The sequence below is a fragment of the Microcaecilia unicolor genome, chromosome 10, assembly GCF_901765095.1.
Source record: "Microcaecilia unicolor chromosome 10, aMicUni1.1, whole genome shotgun sequence".
In the NCBI taxonomy this organism is placed as follows: domain Eukaryota; kingdom Metazoa; phylum Chordata; class Amphibia; order Gymnophiona; family Siphonopidae; genus Microcaecilia; species Microcaecilia unicolor.
This window is the reverse complement of record NC_044040.1, coordinates 120126960-120153508: the sequence shown is the minus strand read 5'-3', so window position 1 is coordinate 120153508 and position 26549 is coordinate 120126960. Positions and strand designations below refer to the sequence as shown.

Genomic DNA, 26549 nt, shown 5'->3' with positions numbered 1-26549 from the left:
CTGCCTTGTTCCACGGAACAGCTCAAAAGGCATAGTATGAGTACCATTAATTTTAAGTTGAGCCAGTGGCTGTCGGTAGAGCGCTGATACCCAATGCAGAAACTGTCCACCAAAACCAGCTCTTTTCAGCAGTGCAAAAAGAAAGGGCCACAGCACTCTATCAAAAGCTTTTTCTGCGTCCAATGAAAGGAACACCGCTGGCTGCCCCAGTTTCTGAATTCTATCCAATATATATTGCGCTCGTCTGGTGTTATCAAAGGTCTGTCTGTTTGTGATAAAACCCGCCTGGTCCTCATGGACCAAACGGGGTAACACTTTTTGTAACCTATTGGCCAGAATGGTGGTGAAAATTTTATAGTCCGTCCCTAGCAGGGAAATTGGGCGGTAGGATCCACACCTCTGCGGGTCCTTCTGTGATTTAAGCAACAACACCACATCTGCCAATCTCCAAGAGTGTGGAAGGATGGCCTCCAATGTAATATCATTATACACTCGGGTCAGCACTGGGGTCAAGTTAGTCCTAAAGCATTTATAGAAACGGTTGCCAAAGCCATCTAACCCAGGGGCCTTCCCTCCCGGGAGTCCCCTAATAACTATGTCTATTTCCTCCTGATCTATAGGGGCCGACAGCATAGCCCGATCTGCCTCTGTCAGTCCGGGAAAATCTACGGCCTCTAACATGGAGCGGATCTGTTCCTCCGATGGAGAGATCTCCGGCCGGTAGAGTCTTTCATAGTATGTGACAAATTCTCTTTGAATATCCTCTGACTGGTCCCATATCTTTCCTTCCTCATCTTTTATGCTATGGATATTATTGCGACTAGCTAACTGTTTTAATTTGTATGCCAATATCCTGCTGGCCTTGTAGTTGAACTCATAGTATTCTTGCTGAACTCTCTGCAACTGCTCTTGGATGGTTTTGTTTTCTAAAGCAGCGAATTGGACACTAGTTTTATGTAACTCACTATGGTGATCTGAGGTAGCACACTGCTGTTTCACTAAGTTATCTAGGTCCTGTATCCTGTTTCTTAGTACTTTTTCCTGTTGCTTAGTATCTTTGTATAAATAAGCCTGAAGAGATATCATCTTTCCCCTTATCACGGCCTTCAAAGATTCCCATAATATCCCCGGTGTAATATCGGGTGTATCATTAATAGAAAGAAACTCTTTTAGTTCACCTTCGATTGCCTTCATCTGCTTAGGGTCTGTTAACAAGTTATCTGGGAACTGCCAAATTCTTTGCCCACGCACTTCCCGTTTTCTCCTCAAAGAGAGGAGAACCGGAGCATGATCGGACCATGTGCGTGTCTCTATTTCTGTGGATATGACCTGCAACAGCACTCCCTCACTACCCATCCACATATCAATTCTAGCGTGTGTACCATGGGGTGCCGAATAACATGTATAGTCTTTTTCCGCCCTATGTAGGACTCTCCAAATATCCACCAAGCCCCATGCATTCAGGAAGGAAAGCAGTCTGTCCCGTTCTGCCTGCGCATATCCAGCTGCCAACCCAGTATTATCCATCTCAGGATCCATAGTGATATTAAAATCCCCACCTATTAAAACCTCTCCTTGTACTACTTTTAAAAGTTGAGAGCTGACCTGATCAAAGAACTCCCCCTGGGCCTGGTTAGGGGCATAGACATTCACTATAGTATATATTTGACCCTCTAATTTACCCACCAGGATTACATAACGTCCCTTTATGTCCCGTTTTATCGCTATCGTTTCCCAAGCCAGCCCTTGTTTTAACATTATCCCAACTCCCGCTGTCTTCCTCTGTTGCCTATTAGATGCCAGATACTGAACAGGGTACCGCGGAGTACCTAATAAATGCTCAGCTCTCTCCAGCAGGTGTGTCTCTTGTATTAGGATAATATCCGCTCCCACCCTGTGGGCTTCCCTAAGAAGACTTTTCCTTTTTTGTGGAGAGTTTAAGCCACGGACATTTAATGTCATGCATTTTACCTGTGCCATCCTAGTCCCATATCTTTATGCTTTGTTTGTTTGGCCTGCACCTCATGTACCTTCCATCCTAATATTATATGAGCCCCTTCCTTCTGAGTTACCCTGGTACCCCTCCCCACCTTCCCCTTTTCATCCAATGGGTCCAACATATCCCACCCATTAAACAAGAGAGCGGTGACAACATACATGCCCAACTGTTAATTCTAGTTATCTTATTCTAGCCTATATATAATGTCTCCAAGTCCACGTTCATTAGATTGAACCTGTGTGTAGTATCTCACCCTTAGCCAAGCAGGGTTATAGCCTACCAAGTTTGTCTGTCAAAGTCCATCTGTGGAAGTGGATTTCTGCAACTGACTTGATTGTTGTCGAGTGAGGCGCCCTTTACCTCTGGTCACCCGGGTCCATCCATGATGTTTCGGACGTGTTGCCGGCTCTGTTGCATACTCTGGCGTGTCCTGCGCCACCTCCACCTCTGGCCAGGTTGCACGTGCTTCCTCCACCGATTGAAGTTTGTTCCACTTTCCATCCTCCTTATAAGACAACGCAAATGGATATTGCCAACGATATACTATTCCTTGATCACGTAGATATTTCGTGAAGTTCCGGAATTCTGCACGGCGTTTCAGCGTCTGCGGGGCCACATCTTGATATATCTCAATTGGGAGTAAATCCCATTTGATTATGTCCATTTTGCGGGCTTTGCTCATAATAGCTTCTTTAATCCGGTATTCTGAAAGGCACGCTATTATATCTCTGGGCACGTTTGCCCGGGTACGGCCCAACACTCTGTGTGCCCGGTCGATTTTGATATCATCCGGTTGTATCGCCTGCTTCTCCTCCGAGAGTATCATGCTGGCCACTTGTTGCACAACCCTTTCACAGTTTATGTACTCTGGTTGTTCCGGAATACCTCGGATTCTGATATTCGATCTTCTACTTCGGTTTTCTAAATCCTCCACTTTATTCATGAGCGTTCCGCAAATGTCCTGTTGTTCTCTGAGAGCGGATGTCAGCGTGCTTATAGTTTCTTGATGTTCATCAATGCGCTCGTCCACTTCTGACACCCGTCTCCCCATCTCTGCCAATTCGCCGCGGAGCTCTGTGGCCAGCTTAGTAATATCTTCTCGGCCACCTTTTACTTCTGCCCGGATTTCCACCAATAGCGCATGCATTTCTTTTGTTGAAAGCTCGCCTTCGCCTGCCATCGCGTTCCGTTCCGCTTCCTGCCTGCTGTTCTCTGACTGTGCAGGCCGTAGCCCCATCGCCATCTTGTTTCCCTCGGGCTGCGGCTGGTAAGTAAATGCTTTTAGCGATTTGCGGGGGCCGCCTAGCTCTTTCCCGGCCATTATATGCCTCACCCGCGTTCCCTATATCGGGGTCCGTCAAACTTTGGGGACTTGGAGCTCCGAGATCGCTGTATAAAACGCTTTTGTTTGCTGGGCATGCAGAGCTGTTCACTCACGCCGCCATCTTATCGCGTGACGTCACCGGACTCCTACTGCCATTTCAATGATGTGGTTTTTGAATTTTTCTGGTGTCATTGTTATAGTAACTTTGTCAGCTGTAAAAAATCTTGATAGTTGTGTCTGGCCTCCAGTAGATTTCTGATCTTTTATTGACTCTGAAGTAGATGGAATGTTTTCATTGCTATCTTTCTCATTCACAGCTTCTAACACTTTAGGATGGAAACGCTGCAAGTGTCTTTTTAAATTTGATGCTCTTGTAGGTGCATTTTTTTCATAACCACTGAAACTGCTAATTTTTGCATCGCATGCTTTTTCACCATCATCATCTTCTATAATACATTGACATACATAATGTTTCCCATCTGTTGATATTGTAAAGTATTCATAAACAGCAGACTTTGTCATGTTTCCTGACATTCTTTTTGCCATTGTGAATGGTGTGCCACTTCCACTAAAATATAAAGCTCTTCTTGCAGAGAGAGAGGAAGTTGGGTGGAGTCTCTCTGCTGCCTTATCTGTGTGTGCTGAATGATCTTCTCTTGGAGCTTAAGTTCACTGTGGGGTCAGAGAGGAGGTGCTCTACAGCAGGTCAGTAAATGCAAAGGGAGACTGAGCAGAGGGAAGCTCTCCAGCACAGCAGAGAAGTACTTTATTCAAATGTATGAGGAGTCGGTACATTTTTGCTGACTCCGACTCAATGTACCCAAAATTGCTGCTGACTCCACGACTCCGACTCCACAGCCCTGCTTCCAAGTACCCCTGAAGTTTGTTAGTCCAAAATCTCTCATTTATATCCTCAACCATATATGAGGTAATTATCTACACAAATTTCCATAACATTAGCAAGACATCTTTTTAGATTGCTGAACTGAATCTAAGCAAATATGCTAAAAGTCTAAAGTATAAGGGCATATTACAATGGAAAAACCTATTACATAGTATTTCTCAACTACATTTAATAATAGACAAATATTTATAATCTGTTCTCTTTAGTTAAACACAGAGTATGATTTGCTTTTCCAAAAGAAGACATCTATCACAAATACTGGTCAGTTTCAGACTTTCTTTAACCTTTCTTATCTAAAGGCCTTTCTTTGTCAATGTAGAGGTCTACAGTAAACAGTGATTTCTGTTTGTACATTTTGACTTTCTCCTAAGGTCAGTGGAATCTGCTAAGCTAGCATTTGTCAATAACAGACAGGTGATTAGAAGCCCCGCGCTGTTCCAAACACCTCTCTAAAAATAGCGCTGGAACAATGCAGAGCTATACTGCCCCTATGATCAGAGCTAATAACATGCAAGTATAGACATGCTATTAGCTCTGATCATATGGGAAAAGTGCGGAAGGATTGTGTCTGAGCATGCGCTCAGCATAATCCTCCTGCACTACTTTGACAGGTCTAGGCTGTCAAAAGCCCAGACCTGTGAAATGTGGAGATGGTGGTCCGTGGGACCTCCAGACCTCTGCCACCCCAAGCCCCCCCCCCCCCCCTCAGATAGTAACATGGGCGTCAGAAGGTTTGGTGGACCCCCAGCCCCCCCAACATGAGGGTCTGGAGATCCAGTGGAATTCTAGCCCCCCCTAACCCTCATCAAAACCTATGCCCTGGTGGCCCAATTGAGCTGCCATGCTAACACACATCTTCCCTGGTGGTCTAGCAGAACCCTCCCCCTCTCTCCCATACTTCTCCGACGGAGGAGGCAGTAACACACTCTTTCATCAGCACCACCTTCAAAATGGCTGCTCCCTGCATTCTGGGATGCACTGTGCAGGGCTTCACCATCATATAAGGGAGAAACTGTCTCTGTCCCTGGGAGATGGTTGTGGGAGCTTGGGAGGGAGGGCACTAGCCACCAGGGCCTTGATTGCTTTTAGGGAGAGGTTAGAGGGCCTGCAAGCATGCAAATGCATGCTGGACAGGGCTCCCCATTCCTGCCTGGCAAACCCTAGTGCCAGCTCTGAGCTGGTATAGGGTTTTCTGCTGAAGCAGTGCCAATATTTGACGTGCTGCCCACTGAATATTGGGGAGGAACAGGTAATGCCCTATTTAGCATGCATTTGCATGCTCATTGTGTTCAGAGCTGGCGAGCTCATTGTTACACGTGCTCGCCGGCTCTGATCATCGGGCAGGAGCAATTATGGGTGCTAGTACAGCTCTATTGGCCTTTATTGCCCACCTTTGCTTCTGGTCATTGGGGCCTAATTTAAGACAATTTCTTACATTTTTAAGACATAAATGTTAACTCTAACGTTTCCAGTTCTACAATACTTATAATCCCTTTTTAAATTTATGTTTTTTTGTTTACAGTGTTCCGGGTTGACCTCTTCTGCACAGGCAAAATAGACTCTGAAGTGATGTTACTCATGCAGCTTAACTTGACGACAAATTCTTCAAAAAATATCACAGTTTTAAACTTCAAACGCAGGAAAATGTGCTACAAAAGTAAGGAATCAACTTTTGGGTTACTATACATACAGCTGTTGAGACTGGAAGAGTAGGTGTCATAATTATTCTCAATGGAAGTTCAGGGTCTGGCAGAAGTAGATATGACCTTTGGCATTAGCTAAGAAAATAGCTTTCAATGTGTTCCCTCCAGTATCTTTCACACTATTTTTGTCATATAACTTCAGGTTGCTACCAAAAGGACAGAAACCTAAGTCTTTTATTCAATTTCTGTCTGTAATTTTGGGTCTGGATCTTGAAAACAATGGAAGAAGTATTTATTTTTATTATTACAGGCATAATCTTTAATTTCTTGCATAAAAGAATTTGCCACAATAGTATGTCATATTTTACTTTAATTTTGTTCAAACTTTGAGCAGAGATATGTATTGAAGATGTTGTATTTCTGGTTACATTGGGTGTAATGCATGATCATTCTGTACTAAGGAGTTAAACAATCACAGATAATTTGATAACTATAAAAGTTATATAGTTTAAATTTACATAATAGAACAGAAAATGGAAAGAGTGCAAAACGTTATATGTTCACTGGCGTAATTAAGCCGCTGACCATATGACCTAATACATTTGTGCAGCAACTGGTAAATGAGAGAAATAAGTTTTAAACACATAACAATCCTTTAAAATTTACATATGTATTTTCAGTTTAGAATTGAACCGTGGACGTGCAATAGACGTAATCTACTTAGATTTCAGCAAGGCTTTTGACACGGTTCCCCACAGGAGGCTCTTAAATAAACTGGATGGGCTAAAGATAGGACCTGAAGTGGTGAACTGGTTGACGGACAGGCGCCAGAGGGTGGTGGTGAATGGAGTTCGCTCGGAGGAGGGAAAGGTGAGTAGTGGAGTGCTTCAGGGATCGGTGCTGGGGCCGATTCTGTTCAATATATTTGTGAGTGACATTGCCGAATGATTAGAAGGTAAAGTTTGCCTATTTGCGGATGATACTAAGATTTGTAGCATAGTGGACACCCCTGAGGGAGTGGAAAACATGAAAAAGGATCTGAAAAGCTAGAAGAATGGTCTAAGGTTTGGCAATTAAAATTCAATGCGAAGAAATGCAAAGTGATGCACTTAGGGAGTAGAAATCCACGAGAGGCGTATGTGTTAGGCGGTGAGAGTCTGCTAGGTACGGACGGGGAGAGGGATCTTGGGGTGATAGTATCTGAGGATCTGAAGGCGATGAAACAGTGCGACAAGGCGGTGGCCGTAGCTAGAAGGTTGCTAGGCTGTATAGAGAGAGGTGTGACCAGCAGAAGAAAAGAGGTGTTGATGCCCCTGTACAAGTCGTTGGTGAGGCCCCACCTGGAGTATTGTGTTCAGTTTTGGAGGCCGTATCTTGCTAAGGATGTAAAAAGAATTGAAGCGGTGCAAAGAAAAGCTACGAGGATGGTATGGGATTTCCGTTACAAGACGTATGAGGAGAGACTTGCTGACCTGAACATGTATACCCTGGAGGAAAGGAGAAACAGGGGTGATATGATACAGACGTTCAAATATTTGAAAGGTATTAATCCGCAAACGAACCTTTTCCGGAGATGGGAAGGTGGTAGAACGAGAGGGCATGAAATGAGATTGAAGGGGGGCAGACTCAAGAAAAATGTCAGGAAGTATTTTTTCACGGAGAGGGTGGTGGATGCTTGGAATGCCCTCCTGCGGGAGGTAGTGGAGATGAAAACGGTAACGGAATTCAAACATGCGTGGGATAAACATAAAGGAATCCTGTTCAGAAGGAAGGGATCCTCAGGAGCTTAGCCTAGAATGGGTGGCAGAGCCGCTGGTTGGGAGGCGGGGCTAGTGCTGGGCAGACTTATATGGTCTGTGCCGGGGCTGGTGGGTGGGAGGCGGGGATAGTGCTGGGCAGACTTATACGGTCTGTGCCAGAGCCGGTGGTAGGAGGCAGGGCTGGTGGTTGGGAGGTGGGGGATAGTACTGGGCAGACTTATACAGTCCGCGCCCTGAAAAGGACTGGTACAAATCAAGGTAAGGTATACACAAAAACTAGCACATATGAGTTTATCTTGTTGGGCAGACTGGATGGACCGTGCAGGTCTTTTTCTGCCGTCATCTACTATGTTACTATGTTACATTGATTTTAATGTTTTTTGTTTTTTTTTATTTAACTTGACATCTCACAAAGTGCAGAGAACATAAGTACAAAAGTATTGCCACACTGGGACAGACCAAAGGTCCATCTAGCCCAGCATCCTGTTTCCTACAGTGGCCAATCCAGGTCACAAATACCTGGCAAGATCCCAAAAAGTTCAATACGTTTTATGCTGCTTATCCCAGAAATAAGCAGTGGATTTTCCCAAAGTCATTTTAATAATGGTCTGTGGACTTTTCTTTTAGGAAGCCGTCCAAACCTTTTTTAAAACCCGTTAATCTATCTGCCTTTACCACATTCTACTACTACTACTTAGCATTTCTATAGCGCTACTAGATGTACGCAGCACATCTAGTATCTGTCTGAAGAGACAGTCCCTGCTCTACAGAGCTTACAATCTAATTAGGACAGACAAACAGGACAAATAAGAGGGAATTACTAAGGTGGGGATGATGAAATAAGGGTACTGAACAAGTCAGTAAGGGTTATTCTCTGGCAACGAATTCCAGAGTTTAATTACACGTTGAGTGAAGAAAAATTTTATTTGTTTTAAATTTACTACTTTGTTGCTTCATTGAATGTCCCCTAGTCCTAGTATTTTTGGAAAGAGTAAACAAGCGATTCACGTCTACCCGTTCCACTCCACTCATTTATTTTATAGACCTCTATCATATCTCCCCTCAGCCGTCTTTTCTCCCAGCTTGAAGAGCCCTAGCCGCTTCAGCCTGTCCTCATAGGGAAGTCGTCCCATCCCCTTTATCATTTTTGCCGGCCTTTTCTGTACCTATTCTAATTCCACTATATGTTTTTGAGCTGCGTCGACCAGAATTGAACACAGTATTCGAGGTGCGGTCACACCATGGACCGATACAAAGGCATAAAATCCTCATTTTTGTTTTCCATTCCTTTCTTAATAATACTTAACATTCTATTTGCTTTCTTAGCCGCCGCATCACACTGAGCAGAGGGTTTCAACATATCACCAACGACGACGCCTAGATCCCTTTCTTGGACGGTGACTCCTAACGTGGAACCTTGCATTACGAAACTATAATTCGGGTTTCTCTTTCCCACATGCATCACTTTGCACTTGCTCACATTAAATGTCATCTGCCATTTAGACGCCTAGTCTCGCCAGGTCCTCTTGTAATTTTTCACAATCCTGTCGCAATTTAACAACTTTGAATAACTTTGTGTCATCAGCAAATTTAATTACCTCAGTAGTTACTCCCATCTCTAGTTCATTTATAAATATATTAAAAAGCAGCGGTCCCAGCACAGATCCCTGGGGAACCCCACTATCTACCCTTCTTTATTGAGAATTCTGACCATTTAACCCTACTCTCTGTTTTCTATCTTTTAACCAGTTTTTAATCTGCAGTAGGACACTACCTCCTATCCCATGACTCTCCAGTTTCCTCAGGAGTCTTTCTAGGCTACTTCTTCACATGAGAAACCAATCGTATTTGAATTGACAAGTAATCAATTGCTTTCTCATAAGTAGCTTTGAGTCTTTTATATCTACTAATTGGCTTTGGCATTAGAGACAGAGACCCAGAGAACACCTATGTGTAGCTGGGGTACTATATTCCCATAATCAATTGATTGTACATGTTGCTTGTATATTCTTTGAAGTCTTAGATATAGAAGTAATTTCATGTAGCAATATTTTGTACTCCCAGTGAGATATCACTGATCTGTCAATTGTACAAATACTTGATGAGGTATCTAATAAAGAGCAAACTGATGCAGCCTTGGGTGATTTATTTACTCCTAGGTATTGGGAGGGATAAATATACAGGTAGTGTCTGTGTTTACGAAACAAGTTTTAAATGTTGACTGTCAGGTGGGAGGCATGCTAGCTTTTTTGGGCAAATTTGAAAACAGTCAAGCAAGGAAATTGCAAAATTTTTCGTTATTGTTATCACTCTGGAGTAACTTTATCATGCCTATGGTACCATAGTAATCAGTATCAAGGTCTAAGGGCAATGGAGCCACAGTAGACTCTGTTCATACAGCGGAAATCTGCTTCTAATTCTGTAGGAAAGAGAGAATATTCTAAACAGCAAATTGCAGCATACTAAAAAGCATGTAAAGAAGTCAAAATTTAAACAACAGTAGAAAAAGGTTTACTCACAACCTTAAGCAAATGCATAAAGAACAGAATAAAAGTCAGTATTAGAGCTGAAATAAGGAAGAGGCAGGCTAATATTATGGTCAATAACTGAGTGATTCTAAAGAAGAATGAAAAATATTTTACAGGTTACAAAAGAAAACATACTCAGAAAGAGAGAGAGAGAGATGCATGTTCGTGTGTGTGAGTGAAGTTAGAAAAAGAGTTACAAGGGTTAATTTTTTTTTTCAATCACTCCCGGGGAAATGACAGGGTAATTTCCTGTCTTTCCTTATCTAAATCTTCTTCACTGTGAGCATCAGAATGCCTGAAAGACAGAATGCCACTTCCAAAATAAAAAAAAAAAGTAAGTGGAAATGCTTACCAATTATTTATGCAGTGGTAAGGGTAATTAGTGGATACAGAATCAATACTTAATTAATTCTTAGAGATTATATGGAAAGAAACAAGGAAGTTAAATAGAAATTTAGACAGCACTCAGACAGAAAAGGGAAGTTGTAATTTTCAGTGCATATGTATGTTGAATATACTTTAACTAACTTATCCTACAATTTTCCTAAAATAGAACAAATGAAATATTTTTATAAAACAAAATAAGAAGCATCAAATTATTGTTTGCAGCTAGCATAAACCAATCAAGTGCCAGTATATAAGACAGAATAAAAAGTATTATATTCTCAGTAGTCATCATAAGTCTCTTTAAGCAGATCTAAAAACAATTCTTATAAGATTATAATTGTTGATGTAATGAAAAACAAGTCCGAAAAGTCTCAATATAAATTCATAGCAAGTAATGCTGAAGTGCCTCTGTGTCAAGGACGCTTCCGGATTCAGCTTCTAAGAAGTTTTTGGGCAGTGTGATGTAACTCAACTGCAGTCGTGGTTATTGTTTCAAATCTGAAGGGACCGGCGTATATTGAGTCTTTCCAGATCTTGTGTGTGTATCTGGGGTCTCTGGTTTCTGGTTATCCCTTCAATACTATTTCCCCCCCCCCCCCCCCCTTCTGGCTTGTGAATCCTGAGGGGAGCAAGATAGAAATGTTATTACATATTATAAATTATCCCAATACAATTTGATGGGAGACCACAGGATATTATCTGGAAACCTAGTAGAAAAATAGATAAATAAAGTCCATATAACAGATGAATTAACAACGCTTGTTGTGCAGCATCTTCTGTTTTTCGGCAAGATGCAGTTGTCCTAAGAAAACTAATTAATAGCTTGCATAACAGATGAAATTAGGGCACCAAGTAATTAGGGAGGTACATCTGTATCCTGTTTATATAAAATGTGGCTGAAAAAAAAACACAGAAAGCAAGAGAAAAGGGTAACATTCTAGCTGTTTACAATGAGTATCTAAGTTTCAGATTTGTGATTTAAAAACATCCCTCTTATTGAGATAAGGAGACAATACTGTAATGTAGGGGAAAAGTATTCAGATTCATGTAATATAAAACAGGGAGAAAAAACATTTGAGAGAATATATACTGTTAATTCTAAGATAATCAGAGCTCAGACAAACAGCACAGCAACTTCTTTATCTGCAGTAGTGTAAGAAAAGGAACTCAGAAATACTAGAATTTAAAAAGCGGAACTTGTGAACATAAAGCTCACAATAAATGTTAAAAGTATCCTTATAAAAAACTTACTTTATAGAATCAGAAAAGTCTGTGCCAAGCTTTGAACCCAAACAATTAAAGAAGCAGCACATAGTTTTAAGATTAAACGCAAAAAGCAGCTCTAAATGTGTACGTAACAAAGGGAGGCAGTGTTTATCAGAAAGAGGAAGTTGATACGAAAGTCCTGAAAGTTGAACTTATTCTCAGTTTGAGAATCTGTTAAAATGTATCCCTATTTATACTACAAAATGAAAGAACAGACACAGGACCCATGAGTAGCTTGGAATTCTCCCCTGTGTGGCCAGTACAAGAGAGAGTTCTTATCATCCCATGTAATTCCCTTATAGTTAGGAGAAAAAGTTTTACATTATGTCTGTTTCATCTAGAAATAGGTACGGGATGTGGGCACTCAAGCAAGCAGAGTTAATTAATGAAAGTGTTTTTAGAACTTATCAACAGCATCACGAAACTTCAAAAATAAGTGATTTATATTTCTGTAAGATTTAATTATAGCTACTGGAACTGAAAAATGGCTGACTTGCCATTAGTACACTAACCCAGAACAGTAAAATGTAATGTATTTTATGCTACGACATAGCTTAACTACTTCCTCAAATGCAATATTAACTAGATGCGAAACACAGAATTTTAGTGAAACTTAGCAGATAAGCATTTCAGTACAGTTTTTTGCAACGCATTATTTTCTGTAGAAATACTTCAGATGGAATGAAATAACATAGCTAATCCATAAGTAAGGAAGAAAAAATATACGCTCCTTGGAGATCCCTTATCTCTGCAGCTGACAAGGAATCTCATGGAGTTCAATGAACTAATTTAAAAATAAAGAAATGGTTTCCTTATATTCAACTGGTTTAGCAATGCCATTTCTATAGGACACACACACACACACACACATTTAATTAAAACTGTAATTTAATCCTTATCAGTAGAGTATGTAACTGAATTCCCTCTAGCAGAAAGAGGAAGCATTTTTGAGGAAGAAAGTAATTTCACATAAGATTTTAAACCAGACAACTAAGAACTCTTACACTGGGTAGCAAAATGAGAATTTAATTATCTAATTATTATTATTATTTATTGCATTTGTATCCCACCTTATCCCACCTATTTGCAGGCTCAAAGTGGCTTACATAGTTTTGTTACACTCAGTTAATCCTGGATGTCAGGTACAATTATTGTTGTGCAGAGATTAATTAGGGGGAGAAGTAGAGAGAAGAAGAAATGAATTTAGTAGGTATATTAAACGATGGGTTTTCTTAGACGATGGGTTTCAGAGGTTTTCAGAGGTGGATTAGTACAGTTCTGGGTTTTCATTGTAGGCTTTGTTGAAGAAATATGTCTTGAGGGATTTGCGAAAGATAGTTGTTTCGTTGATTGTTTTCAGGTCTCTAGGTAGTGCGTTCCATAACTTTGTGCTCATTTAGGAGAAGGTGGTATCATGCATCGTCTTGTATTTTAGTCCTTTGCAGTTGGGGAAGTGCAGGTCAAGAAATTTGCGATGATTTTGAGGCGTTTCTGGGAGGTAGGATCACAAGGTTTAACATGTAGATTGGGGCATCTGCGTGAATGATTTTGTGTACCATTGTGCAGATCTTGAATGCAAAACGTTCCTTAAGTGGGAGCCAGTGGAGTTTCTCTCTTAAGGGTTTTGCACTTTCATATTTGGTTTTTCCAAATATGAGTCTGGCCGCAGTATTCTGGGCAGTTTGGAGTTTTTTCATGTTTTGCTCTTTACAGCCTGCGTACAGTGCATTGCAGTAATCGAGATGACTTATCACCATTGACTGTACCAGGGTGCGGAATATGTATCTCGGGAAGAAAGGTTTTATTCTTTTGAGTTTCCACATGGAATAGAACAGCTTTTTCGTCGTGTTTTTTCACGTGAGCATCGAGAGTGAGGTTTGGATCTATGGTTACTCCTAGAATTTTCAAGTTTTGAGAGATAGGCAGAGAACAGTATGGTGTGGTTATGGTAGGGAAACTTTTTGTGTTATGTTGTGAGGTGAGAACAAGACATTGTGTTTTCTCTGCATTTAGTACTGTGATTTGACCGGAATCCTGATTGAGATTCGTGGAGAATTGAGTGGTTATTTAAGTATTCAGTAAGTTGTTTTGTTACTATGCCTTCCATGAGTTTGGCTGTGAGTGGAATAGATGCTACTGGTCGATAGTTGGTTAGGTCATTGTGGATATTTCCTTTGTCCGTGGGTAAGAGTCCATTTTGAAGTCTATGATTTACATGATTCATGATGTCTATTTTGAATTGTTTGGGTGCTGATCTTATTAGACTGCTAGGGCAGATGTCTAATTTACATTGTGATTTGGCGTATTTTCCAAGCCAGCGTGAGATTTCCTTTGATGAAAGTGTGTCGAAGTTGGTCCATGATCGATCTGCTGGGTATTCTCTGGGTTTTGGGTCCAGGCATTCTAGTTAGCCATTTATTAAGAATTTGCATATGTTCATTGAGTTTTGGGAGTCTCAGCATATATAAGTAATTTGCATAGAATATTCAGATTAAAGGATTCATGTATGGGCTAACAAAGGTCAGCCTATTTATTCCACTTAAACCAACCTGGTATTTTAAACACTTTTTCTAACAAATAAATCTTCACGTAAGGAGTGCAATGGGGCAGTAAAATCCCCCCTGCACGATCAAATTTGAATAGGATCCATTTGTTTAACGCTTGAAGATGCTTGGATCTCGATTTCCCAGATTAATGGGACTTCTTATAAACAGTCAAGTGACGCAATTTAGCTGTCCCAAAGGAGCCAGAGACAGGCCACTGAAGGTCCTTGTCTTTATTCAATTTTTAAAACCATTTTTCACAGATACGGGTGAGTTCGCGTTTCTCAGAAGGGAAGAATTTGATAAGGTGTACAGGGGTGTGGTCATAGTTGTGAAAGTAGTGAAACAATGTGGTGAAGTAAAAAGTAGTGAAAAAGAACAGGGTCGGGGTCAAATAAACAGTAAATCAATAACAAGAAAAATTCCGCTATACCTTAAAAAGGCATCCAAACAGAAAGCAGAAATAAATGAATTGTATATACTCACAAATCTTCAGGCCAGGGACACACTCAACCGGTCAGCCAACCTGGGATGCACTCAACAGGCAGCACCAAAGAAACGGTGAACTCTACAGGGGAATTCCTTAAACCAGGAAGCACTCAACCGGTATGCCTCCACCCGGGACACGCTCAGCGGGGGAGCTCACAAAGGGTATATACTCACAACTCTTCAGGGGTATGCCTCCACCTGGGACACACTCAACGGGGCAGCTCACAAACAGAGTGTGCAGATACCCCTCAAAATTCAGACGTCCTGAAGGAAAGAATGAATAGAAGAGTGTGTGTCCACGGGGCGTGCAGAGCCAGTTCAGGAAGCCAGGACTAAAATCAATAAAATCTCAAGGGGCACAGTTGAACATAAGTACATAAGTATTGCCATACTGGGAAAGACCAAAGGTCCATCAAGCCCAGCATCCTGTTTCCAGCAGTGGCCAATCCAGGTCACAAATACCCGGCAAGATCCCCCAAAAATACAAAACATTTTATACTGCTTATCCCAGAAGTAGTGGATTTTCCCCGTCCATTTAATAATGGTCAATGGACTTTTCCTTTAGGAAGCCGTCCAAACCTTTTTAAAACTCCGCTAAGGTAACCGCCTTTACCACATTCTCTGGCCACGAATTCCAGAGTTTAATTACATGTTGAGTGAAGAAAAAATTTCTCCAATTCGTTTTAAATTTACTACATTGTAGCTTCATTGCATGCTTCCTAGTCCTAGTATTTTTGGAAAGCGTAAACAGACGCTTCACATCTACCCGTTGAACTCCACTCATTATTTTATAGACCTCTATCATATCTCCCCTCAGCCGCCTTTTCTCCAAGCTGAAGAGCCCTAGTCCCTTTAGCCTTTCTTCATAGGGAAGTCGTCCCATCCCCTTTATCATTTTCGTCACTCTTCTCTGCACCTTTTCTAATTCCACTATATCTTTTTTGAGATGTGGCGACCAGAATTGAACACAATATTTGAGGTGCAGTCGCACCATGGAGAGATGCAAAGGCATTATAACATCCTCATTTTTGTTTTCCAATCCTTTCCTAATAATACCTAACATTCTATTTGCTTTCTTAGCCGCAGCAGCACACTGAGCAGAAGGTTTCAGCGTAGCATCAATGACGACACCTAGATCCCTTTCTTGGTCTATGACTCCTAACGTGGAACCTTGCATGACGTAGCTATAATTCGGGTTCCTCTTTCCCACATGCACCACTTTGCACTTGCTCACATTAAACGTCATCAGCCATTTAGACGCCCAGTCTCCCAGTCTCGTAAGGTCCTCTTGTAATATTTCACAATCCTCCTGTGTTTTAACCACTTTGAATAACTTTGTGTCATCAGCAAATGTAATTACCTTACTAGTTACTCCCATCTCTAGGTCATTTATAAATATGTTAAAAAGCAGCGGTCCCAGCACAGACCCCTGGGGAACCCCACTAACTACCCGTCTCCATTGAGAATACTGACCATTTAACCCTACTGTCTGTTTTCTATCTTTTAACCAGTTTTTAATCCACAATAGAACACTACCTCCTATTCCATGACTCTCCAATTTCCTCTGGAGTCTTTCATGAGGTACTTTGTCAAATGCCTTCTGAAAATCCAGATACACAATATCAACTGGCTCACCTTTATCCACATGTTTGTTCACCCCTTCAAAGAAATGTAGTAGATTGGTAGGGCAAGATTTCCCTTCACTAAATTACTACTACTACTACTACTATTTAACATTTGTAAAGTGCTACTAGGGTTACGCAGCGCTGTACAATCTAACAAAGAAGGACAGTCCCTGCTCAAAGGAGCTTACAATCTAAAGGACAAAAAAGTGCAGTCAATCAAATTGGGGGCAGTCTAGATTTCCTGGATAGAGGTACAATGGTTAGGTGCCGAAAGCGACATTGAAGAGGTGGGCTTTGAGCAAGGATTTGAAGATGGGCAAGGAGGGACTTGACGTATGGGCTCAGGGAGTTTATTCCAGGCATAGGGTGAGGCGAGGCAGAAAGGGTGGAGCCTGGAGTTGGTGGTGGTGGAGAAGGGTACTGAGAGGAGGGATTTGTCCTGTGAGCGGAGGTTATGGGTAGGAGCGTAAGGGGAAATGAGGGTAGAGAGGTAATGAGGGGCTACAGATTGAGTGCATTTGTAGGTTAGTAGGAGAAGCTTGAACTGTATGCGGTACGTGATCGGAAGCCAGTGAAGTGACTTGAGGAGAGGGGTGATATGAGCATATCGGTCTAGGCGGAAGATAAAACGGGCAGCAGAGTTCTGAACGGATTGAAGGGGGGATAGATGGTTAAGTGGGAGGCCAGTGAGGAGTAGTTTGCAGTAGTCAAGGCGAGAGGTGATGAGAGAGTGGATGAGAGTTCGGGTGGTGTGCTTGGAGAGGAAGGGGCGAATTTTGCTGATGTTATAGAGAAAGAAGCAACAGGTCTTGGCTATCTGCTGGATATGGGCAGAGAAGGAGAGGGAGGACTCGAAGATGACCGAGGTTGCGGGCAGATGAGACGGGGAGGATGAGAGTGTTGTCGACTGAAATAGAGTGGAGGGAGAGGAGAAGTGGGTTTGGGTGGAAAGACAATGAGCTTGGTCTTGGCCATGTTCAGTTTCAGGTGGTGGTTGGACATCCAGGCAGCAATGTCGGATAAGCAGGCTGATACTTTGGCCTGGGTTTCCGCAGTGATTTCTGGTGTGGAGAGGTAAAGCTGGGTGTCGTCAGCATAAAGATGGTATTGGAAACCATGAGTTGAGATCAGCGAGCCCAGGGAAGAGGTGTAGATTGAAAAAAGAAGGGGTCCAAGGACAGATCCCTGAGGAACTCCAACAGAGAGCGGGATGGGGGTGGAGAAAGATCCATGAGAATGTACTCTGAAGGTATGGTGGGAGAGAGAAGAGGAGAACCAGGAGAGGACAGAGCCCTGGAACCCAAATGAGGATAGTGCAGCAAGAAGTAAATTATGATTGACAGTGTCAAAAGCGGCAGATAGGTCGAGGAGGATGAGGATGGAGTAGTGACCTTTGGATTTGGCAAGGAACAGGTCATTACAGACTTTAGTGAGTGCCGTTTCTGTCGAGTGTAGAGGGCGAAAACCGGATTGAAGCGGATCGAGGATGGCATGAGAGGAGAGAAAATCAAGGCAGCGGCTGTGAACGGCGCGTTCAAGTATCTTGGAGAGGAAGGGTAGGAGGGAGATGGGGCGGTAGTTGGAAGGACAGGCAGGGTCTAGTGATGGGTTTTTGAGAAGTGGTGTGACTACAGCATGCTTGAAGGTGTCAGGGACAGCTGCAGTGGAGAGAGAGAGAGGTTGAGGATATGACATATGGGGGGGTGACAGTAGGAGAGATGGTGTTTAGTAAGTTGGTTGGGATGGGATCAGAGGAACAGGTGGTGCATTTTGAGGAGGAAAGAAGGTGGGCGGTTTCCTCCTCGGTGATGTCAGGAAAAGAGGAAAAGGAGGCCTGGGTTGGTTGGTTGAGGGAGTGGGTTAAAGGGTGAAGAGGAGGAGGTGGCTTGGTAGTGAATTTGAGGTTGATCTTCTGCACCTTGTCACGGAAGTAGTCAGCTAGTGTTTGAGGAGAGAGTGAGGGGGGGTGGGAGCAGAGGGCACTTTGAGGAGGGAGTTAAGGGTGGCCAAGAGACGACGAGGGTTGGAGCCAAGAGAATTAGTCAATTGGGTGTAATAGTCCTGTTTGGCAAGGAATAGGGAGGTCTGAAAGGAGGATAGCATGAATTTGTAATGAATGAAGTCAGTATGGTTGCGAGATTTCCTCCAGAGGCATTTGGCAGATCAGACGCAGGAACGAAGGTATCGGATGCAAGGGGTCAGCCAGGGCTGGGGATTAGTACGCCTTGTGGGACGGGAGATGGATGGTGCAAGTGTGTCCAGAGCAGTGGAGAGAGTGGCATTGTAAGCAGAGACAGCCTTGTCGACAGACTCGGAGGACATGATGGAAGGGAGGAGATTAGAGATACAAGAGGATAAGGTGGGAGGGTCGACAGCCTGGAGATTCCTGAAAGTAGTGGTTAGTGTTGGGCGGGACTGAGGGGGAGGGTGATGAAGTGTGAAGGTGATCAGGTGATGATCTGAGAGAGGAAGAGCAGAGGCGCAGAAATTGGAGGGTGAGCAGGTAGAGGAGAGGACGAGGTCAAGACAATGGCCAGTTTGGTGAGTAGGGGTGGTGGAGCTCAGCTGGAGGTTGAAGGAGGATGTCAGAGTGAGGAACTGAGAAGTGTAGGAGTCGGATGGGTCATCAGCATGTATGTTAAAGTCTCCAAGAATGAGGGACGGAGATGAGGGTTCAAGAAAAACAGAGAGCCGGGCATCGAAGTTGGTAAGGAAGGAAGGGAGGGACTTATCGGGGGGGGGGGGGGGGGCGGTAAATTACTGCAACTCTGTGGCAGTGGGTAGAATAGACGGATGGAGTGAACTTCAAATCCCTGTTGACTTGGTCTCATTAATCCATGCTTTTGAATATGCTCTGTAATTTTGTTCTTAATAATAGTCTCTACCATTTTGCCCTGCACCGTCGTCAGACTCACCGGTCTATAATTTCTCGGATCTCCTCTGGAGCCTTTTTAAAAAGTCGGCGTTACATTGGCTACCCTCCATTCTTCCGGTACCATACTCGATTTTAAGGATAAATTACATATTTCTAACAATAGCTTAGAATAACCGATCTAAACCAAGTAATTGATAAGGGCGTCCCCAAACTAACTTCCTTCCTGGCATCCATTACAAGAAACAAGAAGGACAATGTATAATACCCGTTGACGGGCAGCGTCATAACAGCTCCAGGCCCGCAAACAGAAATATATGTGAACAAAAAGAAGTTAGGGCAATTTAGAGGCCAGGACAAAATCTAAAACGAGATGTCCCAGAGGCTAGAATTAAGCAGGGGAATGGAAAGAAAAAAATATAAAAATTTGAAACAGAAAAGGCATAGCAGGCTTGTACTTGTAGGAAAATAACAGCTGTAAATCTTAAACTGCAAGGACAACAAAAACAAATTATGAAAGGAAACAAAGATTAAATAAGGAAAAAAAATTGCAAAGTGAGTAGGGAATAAATTTAGTAAAAGACCGGTCAAAATCTGGGAAATCCCCCAGTTTTTTTAAAAAGAAATGAGAGCTGAATTATTAATCAGCAGTCGGGCAGTCACCAAAAATGTATAATTTTTTTAGGGTACATTTATCCCTCCCAATAGCTAGGATTAAATATATCACCCAAGGCTGCATCAGTTTGCTCTTTATTAGATACCTCATCAAATATTTGTACAATTGACAGATCAGTGATATCTCACTGGGAGTACTAAATATTGCTATATGAAATTACTTCTATATCTGAGACTTCAAAGAATATACAAGCAACATGTACAATCAATTGATTATGGGAATATAGTACCCCAGCTACACATAGGTGTTCTCTGGGTCTCAGTCTCTAATGCCAAAGCCAAAGTAGATATAAAAGATATAAAAGACTCAAAGCTACTTATGAGAAAGCAATTGATTACTTGTCAATTCAGATATGATTGGTTTCTCATGTGAGAGAGCAGCCCAGCTGGGGCTGTCTCTCTCCATTGAAGTAGGAAGTACACTCATTTTTATATGCCCATTCAGGATACAGGTAATATGACAGTAATTACACCTTATTGGATCTATGCTGATGTCATAGTTAACTCAGATTGGCTATGGTAATGAGTTGGTTAATATTTACTGGAAAGGTCAAAAATAGATTAGCTTTTACTGGAAGACTGTCATCTTCCTAATAAGCCATCTTGTTCTGTTTTTTTCCAAAAATATCTGTTACCACAATGTTGCTAAACAATGTTACTCTGTTTTTCCACCCACACCCATTCCTCATTCTGCTGCCTCAAAATGTCACAACAGATCAATCACACTGAAGTTCAGTTTAAAGTCATGGGCCTGTAAGATTTTTCCTCATTTTAAATCCTGAACCAAAGTCTCAGGCCTTGAACCAAAGCTCATAGCTGTAGTAATAATATACAGTATCCCCCATTAATACATATACGGGCTGTGGAGAGGCATACAACTCCGAAATCCAAGCCCTGAAGTGATTGCCAAACTCGCAAGACCTACTGCATAAAAGGCCACTCCACCCAATTAAACGCCTTTTTGGTGTCAATAGCTAAGAGAACAATAGAGGTCTTAGTGTGCCTAGCACACCAGTTTTGTTGGATAGCCCTCCAAATATTATTCTCCATCATCCTCTGAGAAATAATCCCACATCGGTCTTCATGAATAAGTCTCATAATGACCTTGTTAAGGTACCCTACTGATATGCTAGCAAGCAACTTAATGTCCAAATTGAGGCGGGAGATCGGCCTGTAAGAACTGCACAATTTTGGATCCTTGCTGGGTTACGGCAAAACCGTAATACCTGCTTCCAACATCGAGGCAGGCAGAGGCTTGCCCTGAAGGACCCCATTGAAGACTTGAGCTAGCAAAGGAGCCATAAAGCCCTTAAAGGTTTTATAGAATTTCTCTGAAAGGCCATCCAGCCCAAGAGATTTGCCGTCTTTTTGGATCTGTGCATCCAAGAGGTTCTTTTGAGCTTCCGATAACCTTGGAAAGTCAACACCCGTGAGTTTACACTTTATGTCTAAGGGGGTAGTCCTGGATTCAGATATATATAAATCTTGATAGAAACTGAAAAAACTGAATCTCATAGCCTCAGGATCACTTGATTTCACCCCATCTATCCCCCTAATAGTGGTGATATATGCTTGCAGCTTACTGGAGGCTTGCAACTTACTGGCCTTGTTACCCTTCTCAATAAAGAGTTGTCTGCCCCTCTTCATGGCATGAACCACCTCCTTTGACCATAAATCCTTCAGTGATTGGTGAAGTTCCCCAACTTTAGTTAATAAAGCAGGAGTAGGAAACTGTAGACGTCTCCGCTCCAAGCGAGAAATGCTCTGTTGAAGCACAGTGTCCTGGAGTGCCCTTTCCCTTTTCAGTCAACTAGCCCACATAATAAATTGGCCTTTAAGAAAAGCTTTAAAGCTGTCCCAGATGGTACCCCAAGAAACCTCTGAGGTAACATTATCTGAAAGAAGATAGGAATCTTAGCATTAATATTTTGGATGACCCTCTCATCCTCCAACAGGCTTTCATTAAGGCGCCTAAATTGAAGTTTCACATCCTACTCATACTCCTGCACTTCACCCAGAGCGGTGCATGATCTGACCACAAAATAGCTTCTATGTCTACTAGCTCCACCTTGGAGATCAAAATTTTATTCAGGAATAAATAGTCTATATGGGAATATGAGGCATGAGCAGCGGAATAAAAGGTATATTACCTACTAGTGCCATAAAAATGCCTCCACGTATCTACCAGTCCCATCTGCGACAAATACCCCTGGAGAGCTTTATGTAGGCTATTGAAGTAAAACTTGTTCCAGTGCCAAATAAAAAGGTCTCTGATTGTCATTTGGGGCATACACTGAATCTGTGCTATACAGTGAACTCTGAAGGTTTATAAGAAGAGCTAAAAATCTGCTGTGAGGGTCAACCAAAGTTTTGCTTGAGCACAGGGTGAAGAGAGCTAGAGAGAACGATACCAACACTTTGCTTCATAGCAGTGGGGTGAGAGGCAATAAACTTTTCTTCAAAAAATACTATGGACGTTTTGTATTTTGGACATTGTGTGATATGGACATTTTATTTTTTGGTCCATTTTCAAATAAAAAAAACGTCCAAATGCAAAACATCCAAAATAGAGGAGGAGTGGCTTAATGGTTAGTGCAGTGGGCTTTGATCCTGGCAACATGGGTTCAATTCCCACTGCAGCTCCTTGTGACTTTGGGCAAGTCAAATGCATAAGGGGCATTTTTGGATATGACGTCTAAGTCTGAATTTGGACGTTTTTTGTAAAACATCCAAAATCAGAAAAGAAAAGGTAATTTTCTACAAAAAACAGTCTTGTCTTTTCCTTTTGAAAATGCTGTTTAGAAAAACGTTTTGTGATTTGGATGTTTTATTTTTTGGTCCATTTTCAAACAAAAAACATCCAAATGGAAAACGTACAAAATCCACAATAGAGTGAAACCATTCACATGTTCTAAGTGTGGTAAAAGCTTTGGTTGTAATGTAAATCTCAAAGTGCATTAGAAAGTCCACATGGGAGAGAAACCATTTGCATGTATGGAGTCTGGTAAAAGCTTTGGTCAGAAGGTAAACCTCATAATACACCAGAGAATACACATGAGTGAAACCATTTACATGTCCTGAGTGTGGTAAAAGCTTTGATTGGAAAGAGAGCCTCACACTGCATCAGAGAATCCACACAGGGATTAAACCATTTACATGCACTGAGGAGGTAAAAGCTTCATTTGCGTTGGGACAGGTAATTAGGGAATGTACACTCTTGCTTTGAAGTATGGAAAAATAGCACTCTGGTATTTAGATATATGTAATGAGACCTCCTTTTCATCTATAGATCTGAATTCAAAGCCCAAATCTACTGATAAACAATAGACACAAGGCTCAGATGTTATAAAAAAAAAAAAAAAATAGAAAGCTTGGCATCAGGTAGAATAGTGGAAAAGTGATATTCCAGGAAGGCAATAGGGCATCCTTTGGGGCACTGCAGTGGACTTTATAAAGTGCTTCCAGGTACACATCTCACCATTGCTCCCTTACCTTGTCTACTGAGCCCCCCAAAACCCACCACCCCAACTGAACACCACTACCATAGCCCTTACAGGTGAAGGGAGCACCAGAATGTGGGTATAGTGGGTTTCTGGTGGGATTTGGAGGGCTCACAGTTTCCTCCAGAAGTGTAACAAGTAGGAGGAGGTAGAAGCCTGGGCCCACCTGTCCACAGTGCACTTCACCACTACTAGACTACTCCAGATACCTGCATGCTATTCTAATGTACCTGAGTATAACATCTGAGGCTGGCAAGTAATATTTTAATCACATTTGTTTGAGGTAGGAGGGGGATGTGATCCCCTCCAGTGGTCATCTGGTCATTTGGGGCACCTCTTGTGTGGAGTAGAGGAGACTTTGATTCTGGGAAGTGGGTTCATTTCCCACTGCAGCTATTCATTATAAAAACAGATCTAGCTCAAAACGTCTAAATTTTAGTCCTGTACATTTTTGTTTTGTTCCATTATGGCTGAAAAACGTTTAAGTCTTAGGAACGCCCAAGTCCCACCTTGAACACACCCCTGACATGCCCCCTTGAGATTTGGACGGACTTCTGATGGACTTTGGAGAAAAACGGCTAAAAAGAGATTTTGAAAATACTGATTTGGACGTTTTTGTGAGAAAAACGTCCAAATGCAGACTTAAGTTACTTTTTGCACGTTTTTCTCTTTTGAAAATGAGCCTGATTGCATCTTATAGGGTGATTTGAGCCCCTTTACATTGAGAGAGAAAATCTTTGAGATTAGACATCTACCATTATAGGGGCAAAAAAAGCAAAGAACTACCCAGCCTCCCCCTGTCAGTCTCTCCCTTAGCAATCCTAAAACCTACTGCGGACCTGTGTCCCTCACACTCTAGTCCAACCCAATGTCCCTGAGACTACCCATCCTCCCCCTAGACCTCCTTACTCCCTGTACCCTTATTACATCCACCAAAACCCCATCCCTTGGATATGTCATATGCAAAGAGGAAGGACGCCCCCATCCCCCCCAAACCAACCAGTTGTACTATGTCTGTGATAATGATACAAATCAACACCAAGGATCCTCCCAGCCTCTCCAAACACTCAAGACTCACAACCGCTCAGTCGCACACCAGTGAACAAGAAACCATGTTAAAACCCAGAAAAGTTCCAGTCTCTGAAGCTATATCAGTAGTGGAGGAAGAGAGAAATGCCAACTCCTCATCAGGATACAAGTCCCACAGGTGCAGACTCAAAAACACTAAAACAACGGGCAGAAAACTCAAACAACTAGTACGGCTGCACCATGCTCGCCTCAGGAAGATCTCTAGGATAACAGTACCAGCCACCTCAGGCCCTCATGAGTTCAGCATAGAGGGGTCCCCGGAAGGCCAGTTGTAGAAGCTTGCCGCTGCAGCCAACAGCCTCTCCCATTTGAGACTCGCTGCCATTTTGGTCTGTTCTGAATTTTCTTTATAACCCTGCTTCAGGTCATCAGTAGTTTCCAGCGCATCAGGTGGCAGGACTTTCAAAACCTCCTCTCTAGAGTGAACTTGGTGAAGCTGACCGTCCATCCTTGGTGAGTGAGAGAGCAAAAGGGAAATGCAGTGATAATGTACCCCTTCTTCCTGCAGGCGCTGGTTGAGAAAGTGGAGTTCTCCCTGCCTATGCAGGATCAAGGAAACCACATCCTGGTACAAAGAGATTGGGTACGTGTCCCATGGAAGCTGATCAGTGCCCCTAGCTGCTTTAAGAACTGCTTCCTTTACCTTGTAGCTTTGGAAACGGGCAACAATGTCCCTGGGCACATTAGCTCGGGGCTTTGCCAAGGACTGGTGCACTCGAAATATGTCTATCTGATCTGCCAGAATAGCTTGTCTCCCGCTTCAGACAACAGATGACAGGCCAGCTTTTGTACCACATGTTCGCAATTGATGTACTCCGTAGTTTCAGGTAAGCTTCTAATGTGACTATGGCATTGTCATGACTGATTCTCAAGGTCCTCGACCTGGTGCTCCATATCCTGATTGCTCACTTTCAATTCAGCCAACTACTTTTCCAGCGCAGTGAGGGCCTCTGAATGCTCCTCCATGCATTGCTCAGTTTCTTCCATGCACCAGCCCAACTCTGCAATATTCTTCTGGAGGTCAGCCCCCAGTGTGGTTAGCTCATGCCAAACAGTGTTTACATCTGATTTAATTTCCTGCTGCCACACACAGATCTTCTCTGCAGAGTCCAAAACGGGAGCTGGAGCTTTCTCCACCATGACCACTGACTCCAGAGCAGGGTCTGCCCGGCTGGCGCATCACTCTTCCACCATCGTGTCTGATTCTGGACACTTCGACTGTACCACTGCAGAATAGGAGAACTGGGTCGGATTGAGTCCCTTCTGTTTCAGACTTATATGGCTAGATAGGACACAGTCTAAAGAGATGCCAAACATATTAGCCCTCCTGGATGCCACAGGATGCTTGAGATAATATGCGGTTTGGCCTTGGGATTGGAGAGCTATAGGCTCAAGCCTCCATCTTGGACGGTAATGTCACTTCCCCCTCTTAAAAATTCTTGTGCTTAAACAGTCCAGTATGTACTAAAAAAAATGAATGTCAAATGAATTAAAAAAATTATGAAAATTTCATTTTAAATTAAGGTACACCAATCTTTTTGGTGATGCACATCTGTAGTCTCCTTGATTTCCTTATTGCCAGCCCGCACAACTAAGCTATCTTGTGACAGGACCACCACATGTGCAGATTATCTCCAGGAAAAATATATAGCCCCTCTAATTGGGAGTGGGTGGGGGGAGTTCAGCAAATTGCTCATAAAATAGAGGGCATCTGTACGTTCAGTAGCCTGATCATCATTTCCACACTCCTACAGTGCTAATACACTGTATAGGACAACTGTCAAATAACATTGTAATCAGTTTCATACAGAGCAAAGTGTAATCCTAGGTATGTATATATATTTTTTTTTTGCCTTGTGATGAATCTGAGTTCCTTTGGCCCACAGACCAATCCAGAACTTGAAGGCTATGTACATCAACCAGCAAATGGAGACGGAGAAAGAAA

The 26549-nt window shown here is 42.5% G+C and overlaps 1 protein-coding gene across 2 annotated transcripts in view; it reads left to right on the top strand.

Moving 5' to 3' along the window:
• The window catches only part of RYK (receptor like tyrosine kinase), a 1372566-nt gene that overhangs the window by 294014 nt on the left and 1052003 nt on the right, over positions 1 to 26549 (top strand). For both annotated transcript variants that reach the window (XM_030217203.1, XM_030217202.1), the window contains exon 4: positions 5750 to 5884. In XM_030217203.1, coding sequence (XP_030073063.1) covers positions 5750 to 5884 — 135 coding nt within the window. The remainder of the gene's footprint in view (positions 1 to 5749; positions 5885 to 26549) is intronic.